The sequence below is a fragment of the Macrotis lagotis genome, chromosome 4 (genome assembly GCF_037893015.1).
Source record: "Macrotis lagotis isolate mMagLag1 chromosome 4, bilby.v1.9.chrom.fasta, whole genome shotgun sequence".
Lineage (NCBI taxonomy): Eukaryota > Metazoa > Chordata > Mammalia > Peramelemorphia > Peramelidae > Macrotis > Macrotis lagotis.
Window position 1 is genome coordinate 74,118,920 of NC_133661.1, and position 13,741 is coordinate 74,132,660.

The following is a 13,741-nucleotide window of genomic DNA, read 5'->3' on the forward strand; positions in this document are numbered from 1 at the left end:
AGACCTGTAGGAACTGATGTGAAGTGAAATGAGCAGAATCAGAAAACACTGTATACAGGATCCGAAACAATATGTAATGATCATTTACGAATGATTCAGTTCATCTCAGCCACACGATGATTAAAGAAAGGTAAAAAGGACTCACAAAGCAAAATGTTAACTATGTTTAGATAAAGAACTGATGGACTCAATGCAGATTAAAGTATATCTTTTTTTACTTTATTCTCTTTCTTAAATTTTTCCTTTTTATCTGGTGGTTCTTTTGCAACTGTGATTAACATGGAAATATGTGTTAATGATAACACATTTATAACCTATATCAAACTGCCTACCATTTTCAGAGGTGGGGAGAGGAGGAAGAAGAGAGAAAAAACTTGGAACCAAACATCTTGTAAAAATAAATAATAAAAATTGTTTTTACATGTAATGAGGAAAAAATAAAATTCTATTAAAAAAGAGAAATATACACTCTGAGTGGTTTATTAAAAAATTCTGATTAACAACAATAATAACTTGCATTCAAATAGTGCTTTTAGTTTTACAAAGAGCTTTCCTCACAATAGCCTAGCAAGTTAGATGGTATAATTATTACTCCCATTTTATAGGTTAAATATTGAGGTTAAATAATTGCTACATCCTGGATTCAATTCCCCTGGAGCTCCCTGAATCTGGCATTGTTCTGAGAGAGAAGATTGATAATTTTCCATGAGGTATATTAACATGGACAGTATTATTGAAATGGAATTACCTTTTAAGGTACCTTCTGATGTTATATATCAATGTTAATGTAATAACATTAGGAAAGAATAATATAAACTGTAAATGCTTGCTAAGCATTAACAGTATTATATTAGCAGAGTACAGTGGAGTTATCTGTTAGGCCTCAGAATTTTCAATTTCTACATCTTTATTCTCAGAATAGTTGAATTTTCTGCCTCCTGGCATAAGTACTTTCTAATACCATCAGACAATATTGAAAGGCTTAATGTTATAGTCAAGGAAATCTGCTCTAGGTTCTCTCCAAAGCCAAATAAAGTCTAAAATATAGGCTTCTGTACAACAGTAAATGAAGGAAGGAAAATGATCTGTGACAAATGTTCACAAGGAAAAATCAAGGATAAAGAAAGATGCTTCTACAAAATCCACATATAGAAAAGTAGTAAATCATTCAGTGAAGTTTTTGCAAAGGTATAAAAATTTATTTAACACATTGTCTGGAGTGGATTAATAAAACTGTTCTTTCTACCCCCTTCTGGGCTATAAATTTTGGCAGATATTAATTATAATTTGGTGTGACACCATTATTCAATGCTTGCAGTACAGAGCTTACACAAGAGTCCACAAATTACCTGCTCCATCAGATGTATGGGGATTCAGAAAATCTCTCTCAGATAACAAATATCAGAAAGCTCAATGTTAAACAGGTTGCTGAGAAATAACAACCCCTGCCATTATGCCAAAAGGATGAACAGCAAACTTTTCCCACAAAGCAATAAGCAGTTTTCTGTCAAGTCACAGATAAGACACTCAGTCTTCACTCTTTTCAATTTTCTTTTCATATATATATATATATATATATATTTGATGAGTGTTTTTAAAAATGTTTAGCCTTTTTAAGTCTTTCCCTATCTTAAATGGGTTCTCTAAACCGTCTAAATATCTTACTGGACCTGTGTTTAAAAACGATTGTGTGAAACCAAGCATAAAAATGAAGAACGTATATATCAAATCTGGCCTCAGACACTTATTACCTAGCTGTGTGACCTTGGACAAGTCATTTAACACCACTGCCTTGCCAAAAAAAAAAAAACCCTAAAACCTCTCCCAAAAAATTGAGAGTGTATAAAACTTTAATTATTTAGGCATAATTAAATTTATTAAAGTCACAACACCAAACTATTACTGAAAATATTTAAGTTGTAACAATCTACAAAGACTGAACTAATAAACAGAATTTAGAGTTATAAGCAAGTAAAAATTCCAAAATGAATCAGGCATGATTCAGCTGTATATGGAATCCTTACTGTATTTCACATTAATCAGTCATCAGGCATGCAGATCATGTAAATTGACTATTTGTAACAAAACTTTTATAGTCAAATAAAATCTGTCTCAATGAATTGAGAAAAAACCTTTAGACTTATAGCTCATGGGGTCCCATAACTCTTTTCCCCAGCATTGATGGCTGAAACATTCTTGGAATCACTGGCTGAAGTAATCCAAACCAGGTCAATATGCACATGGAGATCCCCAATCACACTAAGCTTAGGGAAGATAAGTATCTTTTCTCTGTAACAATAATCACTTCTCCTCAGTGAAAAATGAAGACTAAACAGTCTCCAGAAAAGAAACAGCAAACAGAGCTGTGACTAACTTCTATGTATAGCAAAGAAGGAAGCTAATAGGGAAAGCCCTCCTAGGGTCAGGATCACATACTTTCCTTCTCACTTGTCCACAAAGGGGGGATTAAACTGAGTGGTATGACTTAAGTCAATTATTTATTCAAGCTAGTAAGTCAATACCCAAAGATAGTTAACCTAACCTTTCTTAACCAGAATAGTGAATGCCTTTTTAGTTATCATTTAACATCTACTTGAGTTACACTAGAGAATTGAATTTTGATAGCATGAGGAAAGCATGAGGATAAGGCACTATCCAGTAGATCAGGGAGCAGAGTCAGGGGACTTTAGATATCCACAGAGCATTTACTTGAGCTGACCAAACAGGGGGTCACAAGTCCTAAAAAAAAGCAAAAAAACAAAGGTAGGAAGAGGAAAAGTGACACAGAAAAGGAAAAGAAAGCAACATATAAAGTCAAGTTCAAATCTGAAGTAGAAATAAGATAAAAAGAGACAGGAAAAAAAGAAAAGTTACAAAAGGAAAGAGAAAAAGAAAGTGAACATGGAGAACAGAACGTAAGGTATAAAAAAAGCTAAAAAAACTGAGGTATTAAACTGTACAGACTCCAGGATTATGCTCCACAGAAGACATGTGGAAGAATATATTTTATGTCAGATTTAGCCTTCAAAGTCCATACTTTAGCAAAAGTTTTGGTCTTTCCAACCACTTCAGGAGCTTATATAGTTATCTTTAGATAAAAAAAATTTTCTTAAAAAAAATCTTCTAAATTTTTGGTAACAATTGCATTAATGCCATAAACAGTAGTAACATTTGATTTCCTTTTTAGTATTACCTAATACAATTTCCTTGTTGAATTTAAATTAACAAATAATATTAACTATCTAATTACAATATATGCTAATTAACATTAGTATTAACACTAATTTCTTCAGGTTTTAACATCTTTTGAATTTTTGGTACAGGACACTTAGATAAGGAGACTACTCTAGCAAAGCTGGTTAGCCATCTTTTCTGCAATTTACTGTCACAGAATTTCCTTGAACAGTGGTGTCAAACACAAATAGAAAGGGATCACTTAAAACATACAGAAGGATCCCTGTGGCAGTACACTGACTCAAAAAAACAACATATCAATAATTATCTTTGCTTCATCGTATTTTTATTTTTTAATATTTATTAATGTTAAATATTTATTTAACTATTTCACAATTTCATGTTTTCATTGGTATCAGGTTGTACTCAATAGTGTAACAGTAGCTTGTGGGTCATATGTTTAGCCTAGACTCCTGAGAGGTTAAATGACTGGTCAAGGGTCATATGATCAAAATTTGTTGGAGGTAAGATTTGAACCTGGTGACCAGCTCTCTGTACACTATGCAATCTTGAAATAAAAATTACAAGGTTTTTTTTTAAAATTGACTGTATTTGGGAATAAAAAATTTCTATAACTGATGTCTTGACCTAATACTTCTGAAAACGAAAGAGACAAAAATATTGAAGACCATTATCAGGGATTAAACTTTAGGTTCTTTAGAAGAACCAGCAGCCAGTTTTGAACTGTTTGTGTTCAAATACTGTCTCAATACCAATTTCTTTCCATGTTGTATACTGGCTAAATCTACCAACTCCACAAATAACAGAAAATGATGGGGGATTCTTATGGTGATCAAGTGGATGGTCCCCTCTACATGAGCTAATTGACAGAAGGTTATGGGGATGATCACAAGTGAACATTTGTTAAGCTCAATGAACCACTGACTGGTTCATTCTTCATAGAGACAGCAGTTTACAGTTTTGCATGGTATAGTTATATATCATTCTAATCACAATACTCTTAGATTTCTATACCACCGACCAATGACAGTATTAAGTACTATTTAAAGGTTTTAGTTCAACAAAAAGCGATATTCCCCCTTTCAACTAGCAAATCAAAATGTGGTTCCAATAGGACAGAAGAAACCTGGATAGAAATACGACTCTGTTAGGAAATAACAAAGCACTTCACCACATTTACCTTTCAATTATTTCTCACTGAGTAATTGAGAATAGCAAAAAGATACCCAGAGTCCCACAACTCATATTATGATTTTGTAAAAACTGATTTTAAACCAGTCTATCATAAATGCAGCTCTCCCATTCATATTAAGTTAATTTTCTTCTGTTTAAAAGAACTAAAATTGTACAAAAGTCATCTCTGAAATGATTGAGTACAGATTTCTCCTTTAAAGTTATATTTGCATAATTTAATGATATGTGAAATCTATTCAATTCAGAATTGTCTTCATATGTGCTCAGCTGGATCATATAAACCTCCTGGATACTATCAATGAGCAATAGAAAATTCATCCACCTATCTTAATTTTAAAGAAATGCAGTTTTTATAGATGACAGACTACTTTGGGCTAATCCAAGAAGCACAAAGGTATATGGTTTGGTTTTCTAGTTAATCTGTCACTGAAATTTAATAAATAAGTTCACTGCCTCTTTTTTTTTTTACCATCAGTGATAAAATGCAAAGGAATGCTCCTTTGGTAAAAAAATTTTAGGTTAAATTGGGGTTGGTAAGATCTATAGCATTTGTGCAAAAAAAAAAAAAAAAGACTTAAAATGGTATTTCTTTTCCTCATAAGAACACAATTCCTCATATTCAAAAAACTGTAAATTGCTTTCTGTGGGGGTTGGGGAGGGGAAATAAGATGGGGGGGCATAAACCTCAAAATAAATAAATAAATAATGGAAAGTGTAAAAAAAAAAAAACCTGTGTAATTCTTTCAAAGATTCCAAACTGCTCCCGAATACACACAAAAACATCTTTTTAACATCAACACATGCCTGGTTGCTATTCAAAGACTGTGATTCCAAATAGAAATGGAAATGCGTGTATCTGGTCTGCAATTTATTATCAGTGATGATTTGTCTGTCAAAGACATTAACAAGGAAATGTATAATTGAAAAAGGATTTAAGTTAGAAGGGTAACAAGAGTGAAGAAGAGTATATAACCTGTGTGCTTCATTCACAAAATGTTAAGAGACCAAAAGGAGGATTCCAGCTGCTAAATATAAATAGATCTTCTATGGAGATTTTTGGGAAGACATGGACAAAAATGTAAGAGTATGAGAAACTTGGAATGCGCAGCAGTAGAAGGAGTAGTTATCTCAGAGAGAGTACAGATTTACTTAAGTATATGAAAATATAACCAATGGGTCAAGAATACAGTTAAATTTTCTTTAGCAAGTGTGTCACAAGTCCAAAATTCATAAACTAGTCTAGATAAATAAAATTTATTTTATACCCATAAACAAAGAAGATTCAGGAATATTTTAAAGATGTAATCATAGTTATACCAATTTTATATCTATTTTCCCTTTAAAATACTTTCCCTCCAAGTGCACCTTTTCCACAAAAAAACTAGTCTTTATGATTATGTGCCTTTCAAATCTGAGCATTTAATAAACAGTGCTTAGTTATAATTTAAAATATGTGTCCCTTATCTGTACTTCTGGACTGACTACAAATTGTTACTTAGAAGCTGCTCAAGACAAAGACTGTCTTAAACTAAAAAGAATTCTTCCCACTATATAATTAAAATTATATTTATGGTCCATGGTTATTATGCTGAATTCATGATTACACTGATATTTCTGGCTGATGGCTGTATTAGCATCTATTAAGCAAATTCTAGAAACATAATAAGTGGATACTTTATACTGTTCAAAGATAGAATTATTTGGACAATAAAAAGTAAAGAAAAGATTCACATGATTAATTCTCAGGAATTTCTTACATGTTAAGACTGACATCTGTCTAACAGGCTCAGGTTTAAAAGGAAGAGAACCAGGAAATATATGATGCTATATAAAAAAATTATAGAATTTAACCTATGTTGTACTATTTTCAGTGAGGAATTTTTGCAGGAGTGAAAGCTATCTAGCCTTTTAACTTTGAAAACAAAAACAAGTATGCATATTCATTTTCAATATTTTTGGACAGAAGGATGTTTTGAGAGTTAGTCCTTTTGAAAATTCTAAACATTAAAAAGAAAGTAAAACTTTAATAGGTATGGAAGTTTTGTAGTTTAGAATAAAAGGAGTTTTATATATATATAGTATAGACTCAGGACTAAGTTCTAGATTAATGTGGATAATCTAGCCAATATCTCCAAATCCCTTCAACATTGTAAATGGATTAAAAGTCTTCTTGATTTTTTAAAAATCAATTTGGCAGCTAATGTTATTGGAGCCAGTGTCTACTCAGTACAAGCTCAGATAAAATGTTCTTGAGATAAAAGCCAGAGAGGAGAGGATGTTGATATATCTTCTCTTGAATATATCCTCCAAGATGAATTTGTGACATCCTTTCAGAGAAATAGATTAGCCTGGTCATAGTCACAAAAGTTGGCCTGGAGAAACTAATCATATTAGTAGCCAAGCTAAATAAAGCTTCATGTCTTGGTATCTTATTCATTTTATGTAACAATATTTATCTACTAAGAAGAAAAAAAATAGCTTGTAAAATTGGGTCAAACTGTGGGTACCAAACAAACTTATCTCTAAGAAGCCAGTACAATACAGAGAAAAAGAGAACAGGTGCTTGGTAATATCAGAAATCGGGTGGTACTTGGTATCTTAGTTTACAATGAAAAGTGTGAAAATGGGTGGCTAGGTGGCGCAGTGGATAGAGCACCGGCTCTGGAATCAGGAGTATCTGGGTTCAAATCCAGCCTCAGACACTTAATAATTACCTAGCTGTGTGGCCTTGGGCAAGCCACTTAACCCCATTTGCCTTACAAAAATCTGAAAAAAAAAAAAAAAAAGTGTGAAAATTTCTGATACATTTCATGCTTATGTCAACAACAAAAAAATGACTATAGGGGCAGGATAAGTTGTAGTAAAACATCATGTTTACTAAAATGCCAACTTATAGAAACATTAAATAACCTATCTAATCTATCATACAATAATACTGGCTTTATTTTTCCTTTTAAAAATACACATTTTAGAGAAAATGTCAAAGAAGGTTTGGAATAACCATTCAGGGGCAGATTAATTTATTTCAATGTGAATTAAAAACTGCCTGACTTTCCACATATATACACACAGACATGGGCATAATACCAAGCAAAAGCCTATCTGGCAAGTTCCAATTTTAATCACACAATTACAAAATGGAAAGTACATTCTGTACTTCTGTACAAGCTGACACCACCATTAAATCAGGAGGTCTGTTGGCAGGCTTGTTGACATTGCAAGAATTCCCGGAAAGCATTAACTGCAGCATTAATAAAAGAGCACTAAGTAGATGGCGCCTCCCTGGTGATTTAAGAAATAAGGTTACTGGCCTTGTTCAGCTCCCGCTTGATTTTCTCAGGCACAAACTGATCGAGGTAGCGTCTGAAATGAAGCGCATCAATAGCCACAATCTCCGTGCAGCGCCTCTGCCAGTCATCCCTAGAGTGAGGAGAAAAAGAAACAGAGACAACACACATCATGATTTAGGCTGCACAGGACGGAGACAGGATTTTTCTTCAAATGTACAAGCAATTATTTTTTCTCCCTCTCACAACTCCCCCTTTAAAAAATTAAAACCCTGGTAACAGACAAGCAGAATAAAGTAAAACAAACTTGACCATTGGTCAGTAAAGACTCGGTCATTATTAACTCTTCTCTTATACTAAGTTAATTCTTAGGGTTCTTTGTAGTAGCCTTTCAGTTACTGGATTTGTAATATTACCACCTATTGCAAAGAAGATTACTCTAAGAATACAAGTATTATATAAATCCAAATGATTCAGTATATTTTATCTCATGCATTTATTTACCATATTGATAATAAAAAACAATTTTCTAAACAGATGGTAGCAATACAGATACCAATATTGTACATATCAAGACAAGAAGGAACTAGTTAAGAAATTATTGTTACAATCTAATAGATATATATTTTACATATCATATACATTAGATATATATTTAGCCATGACAAAGGAGCTGAATTTGGAATCAGAAGAACAGGGTTTAAATCCCTTTCAGGTCTATTGCAAATATATGACCACAGGCAAATCACATAATCCTTTGGGATCTTACTACCTAGCTGTGTAAAGCAAATGGGATTAAATGGCATCTAAGATCCTTTCTAGTTTCAAGCCCTATGACTCTATTTCTCATACTGGATGTAAGTTCCTTGGTTTGTAATTACATCACAATGTAATTATGTAAATGATAATACAATTTTATAAAACTACATATAATAAAATTGAGGTGGTACAAATGTATATACAAGGACCCAACTCAAGACACTATATCATGAATAAGTCCAAGGCTCACCTGGGCAATATTTGATTTAATTATCAATGCTACCACACTGATATTTCTTTCACAAATAAAAAAAATGATGCAGGCAATTCCATCAATTATACATAAAATCTAACTCCAATAAAATGGCATAAAGTATCCAATTTTTCAACACTGATTTTGAGAGAGAATGAATAAAAACAAGTCCACTGGGACTTGATTATCAAATGGTATGTGATCTGGGGCAAATAATTCTCAGTATTCTCCATATAGAAATATGAACTGAGAAATAGTTTCACAAGAGAGTTATGATGTTTAACAAGCTGGCAAAGCAACTTGATTTTAAAGAACATCTCTTCAACAGTTTTAGGAATCTGAGAGTGACAGGACAGGTATTTAATTATACTCAGATATTTATATTTCTTCTGTTCCAATAAGAATAATAAGAATTACTCAAGATCTTTGTTTAATTTATTATCTTTTCAGTTTTTCCTTTCCTTCATTGGAGGATGAGACATTATGTTTTTATATCCAAGCTGAAATATGAAAGATTAAAACATTTGGATATACAATTAAAGCAGCCTAAGAGGCTGGGAATGCCATAGGAAAAGTTTCATATTTATTTCCTTCATATTCCATCAACAATACAACCACACACAGAGCAAGAAATGTAGAGTAAAACTTACATTTCACTTTTATCATCATGGCTTCGGGCCCAACGGTATGTTTCTGCATAGCCTATGTATTCACTGTACTGTTCAGTACCTGAAATGATTAATTTGTTATTATACTTCCACATGATTTTCTAACACCTGCTCTTCCTATTCTTAAGGAAATTTGGTTACTAAACTTCCTTCTTCCTGAATATTTTTAGTAAAAGCAAATTTTAAGAGAAAACCCCTTTTTATAGACACTCCTCTTTACCCTTAAAGACAAATATAAAGAAAAAAACAAAAACACCAAAACATTTCTGCTTATATGACTTATATAAAGGGTACAAATTACATTACTATTCAACTAAGATAAAAACTCACTGTCTTTCAACTCCTTCCTTTTGAGAAAAAATTTCAAGACATTCTTTTAAGTAGGTATATTTCTGCTACTCTACTAATTGTAAACCTGTAGACTTGAAAAATAAGAAATTTTATACAAATACGTACTTTGCTAAGAAAAGCTAAATAATTGATTCTGGGAGTTGTCTTATCAGTAGGCAAAGTACTTTAAGAAGCTTTTGAAAGGCTAAGAATTCAACACATGAGGAAAGAGGATTGGAAAAACACATGAGAGTACAAATTAACATTCACTGAATTAGAACTATCCTAAACCTCCCTACAATAATATATTGATAAATAACTAACTTGGATTGGAGATGGAGCCACAAATATATTTCTATTTAACAAAAAAAAAAAAATTATATTGCTTGTCATAGTGCCTCTGGGGAAGACAAAAAATCACTAAAATTTTCAGGATAAAAATTAGAATGTACTATAGTCAACACCTGAGAAAAACTGAAAACTCAAAGCAAGAGAGTCATTTTGACAAAGTATTTTCCTATGCTTTATATTTCTTTTTTAAAATAGAAAAGAAATAAAGGCAACAATTAAGAAGGGTAAAGATATTTGAGCCCAACTGGCTTGATCTTATGCCCACATACATACCAGTTAAAAAAGAGTAAATCTCCCACATGCCAGGATACTTTTATTAAATTATTGCTCACATGAACCTAAAAAGCTGAAAGAGGTCCCTTTTCATTTGGAGAATCAAGGTGCAATAAGAAGAAATATTTATGGTGAAGACATTTTTTAAAGACGTAATAATCATTTTATTCAACAGGAACCAAAAAAAGGAACAAATTAAAAAAGAAAGAACTAAAAAAGATAATTCTGACATGTTAATAATCACTGGTTCCAAGATAAAGACCAGGTTAACTCAACATTTGTTTGATTAGAATTCATTGATATGCCTTTCAAAATATAGGGTAACTAAGGGTAAGTTAATAGAATGGTTGCTGTAATAATCAAGGTCACAGAACCAAATCTGAACTTGTTATCTCAGAGTTCTCAGTCAGTAAAGAACACTGCTTCATAGAGAACTTGTATTTTAGGTCATGCAAAGAGAGCATGACAAATCCTCATGCTCCTGATCAAAAAAAAAAAAAGACCTGGACTTCCAGCCAAGATGGTGGAGAGAAGACAGGCACTGCATTAAGAGCACCCTGTGTCCCCTCAAAAATAACATGAAAGAAACCTCTTAACAGAAACTCAATCAACAAAACAGAAAAAGAAGCTAGGAGAAGAACACCTACAATAAGGTCAGTCTCAGGGGACCATGGGTGAACTGGGAGAGGAGACCAGAGGATCAGTGCAGGGACAGCAATGGGGTGGTGGTGGGGGAACACCAATGTTAGCCTCAGAGACTTTGGTAAGAGATGTTATCCTTAGAGATTTTGGTGAGAGGCAGGTTGAGAATCAAGTTTACAACTTTAGCTGGGAGTCTTTGACCAGGGGGAGGGGAGGTCTGCAGCCTGGAAATCTTTCAGCTCCATGGGGGACCCGAACTCCATACTTTTGGAGCATTCTTCCAGTAACAAACAGTAGCCACCTCAACCCCCCCCCCATTCCCCTCAAGCACAGGTGTGGACTAAGGAGTCCACTCAGCTGAAAGGGAGATTGGCTTCCAGCCCATTGTTCAAGGTCAACTCAGACCCTGCTGCCCCTCCTCCCTCCCTCCAGGAATGGGAGAGGGCTCCAATCACTCCAGAGAAAGCAACCATTGTCCACTACTGGCTGGCCATTGGAATTACTAAGCCAAGTGAACAAAGCCTCTAGGATCTTCAAAAGCAAACTTCTGAGAGCCAGCCAACACAAGATCCTAGAAAAATGAAGAAAAACCAGTGAAAAAGTAGACCCAATTGAGAAATACTTACAAGAACCTGATTTTAACCCAGAAAGATCTAGCACTTCTGAGGAGAATATGAATTGATCTCCAGCCCAGAAACACTTCCTTGAAGAAATCAGGAAGGAGTTTAAAAAAATCAATTGGAAAAATTGGTAAAAGAAACCGAAGAGAAAATTAACATTTTGCAACAAGAAAACAAAACATTAGAAAATACAATTAGACAAATACAAAAAAGAAAATAATTCTCTCAAATCCTCAATTGGGCAAATGCAAAAAGAAAATAATTCTCTCAAATCATCAATTGGGCAAATGGAAAACTCCTTCAGAAATAGAATTGACTGATTGGAAAAGGAGTTGCAAAAGGTAAATGAAGAAAATTTTTCACTAAAAAAAAAAGAATAGAATCTGTGGAAACTAATGACTTCATGAGACAACAAGATTCTGTTTAACAAAACAAAAAGATTGAAAAAATAGAAGAAAATATAAAATACCTCATCAGCAAAATCAATGACCTTGAGAACGGATCCAGAAAGGGACAACCTGAGAATTACAGGACTTCCTGAAAACGTTGAAGAGAAAAAAGCCTGGACTTAATATTACAGGATTTAGTAATGGAAAACTGCCCTGATATCATGGAACCAGAGGGCAAAACAGTTACTGAAAGAATACATCGATTCCCTCCAGAAAGAGATCCTAAAATGAAAACACCAAGAAATGTTGTGGCACAATTCCAGAACTATCAGATAAAAGAAAAAATCCTGCAAGTGGCCAATAAGAAACAATTTAAATACCAAGGAGTCACAGTAAGGATTACGAAGGACCTGACTGCATCAACATAGGGATTGAAGGGCTTGGAATGAGATATTCTGAAGAGTAAGGGGGCTTGGAATGCAGCCAAGAATCTACTATCTGGCAAAGCCAAGCCTTCTGTGGAGGGGAAAATATGGACATTTAATGAACTGGGAGACTTCCAACATTTCCTGATGAAAAGACCAGAGCTAAATAAAAAATTTGAACATCAAACAGGAGGCTCAAGAAACACATGAAAAGGTTAAAAAAAAAGTTAACGAGGAAAAAAAACTGTTATCTGGTAAGATGAAACAAACAAGCTAAATCCCTACCTTAGAGAAAGACTCTAATAACTCTCAAGAATTGTAACTCTATTAGAGAGAATATACTTAGCCAGAAGTGATGGACACTCACAGCTTTTCTGTAACTCAGAATGATTTAAAAACAATACCTCCTTTAAAGGGGGGACAGTAAGGAGATGGCAGGATGCAGGAGAATGAATGGGGTTAATCTCATTACATCAAAGAGGTACAGAGGTGACTATGTGGCGCAGTGGATAGAGCACCGGCCCTGGAGTCAGGAGTATCTAAGTTCAAATCTGGCTTCAGACATTTAATAATTACTTAGCTGTATGGCCTCAAACAAGTCACTTAACCCTATTGCCTTGCAGCCTTGCAAAAACCTAAAAAATTAAAATTAAAAAAAAAAGAGGTACAAAAGACCTATTGTAATAGAGAGGAAGAAAGGAGGAAGTGAGAACCTCCTGAATCTTTATCTCATCAGACTTGGCTTAAAGTTAACTTACATCCAGTTAAGTTAAGAAACTTATCTTACCTTTCAAGTATTAAAAGGAGAGGGGAGGGGAGGAATGGGAAGGGGAGAAAAAGGGGAACTAACAGAAGGAAGGGAAGGAGCAAGGGGAAAGGGGGAAAGAAAGGAGGGGGTTGATATAGGAGGGCAAACACAGTGAAGATGTCAGTATTCAGAAACAAAATACTGGGGAATATGGATAAAAGGAAAAAAGGGGAAAAATACAAACAGGGAAGATAACATGGAGGACAATAAAGAGTTAGGAATTATAGTTAATTATTATATATTATATAATATATAATTATAGTTAGTAATTATAACTTTGAATGTGCAAATAGCAAATAAGCAAATAGCAGAGAAGATTAAAAACCAGAATTCTACAATATGCTTCTTACAAGAAACTTATTTGAATCAGAGAGAAACAGAATAAAAGTAAAAGGTTGGAGCAAAATATATTTTGCTTCAGCTGAAGTGAAAAAAGCAGGGGGGAGCAATCCTTATCTCAGACAAAGCAGCTGCAAAAATAGATGCCATTAAAAGAGATAAGGAAGGACTCTAAATTGTCCTAAAAGGTACCATAGACAATAAAGTA

The 13,741-nt window shown here is 33.6% G+C and overlaps 1 protein-coding gene across 1 annotated transcript in view; it reads right to left on the reverse strand.

The window, feature by feature from the left end:
• Window positions 1-13,741, reverse strand: part of PARG (poly(ADP-ribose) glycohydrolase) — a 118,870-nt gene that overhangs the window by 17,781 nt on the left and 87,348 nt on the right. Inside the window, exons 14-15 of the mRNA XM_074233141.1 lie at window positions 9,339-9,417; window positions 7,701-7,809 (exon numbers count right to left, since the gene is read on the reverse strand). Of these exons, the coding sequence (XP_074089242.1) occupies window positions 7,701-7,809; window positions 9,339-9,417 (188 nt within the window). The remainder of the gene's footprint in view (window positions 1-7,700; window positions 7,810-9,338; window positions 9,418-13,741) is intronic.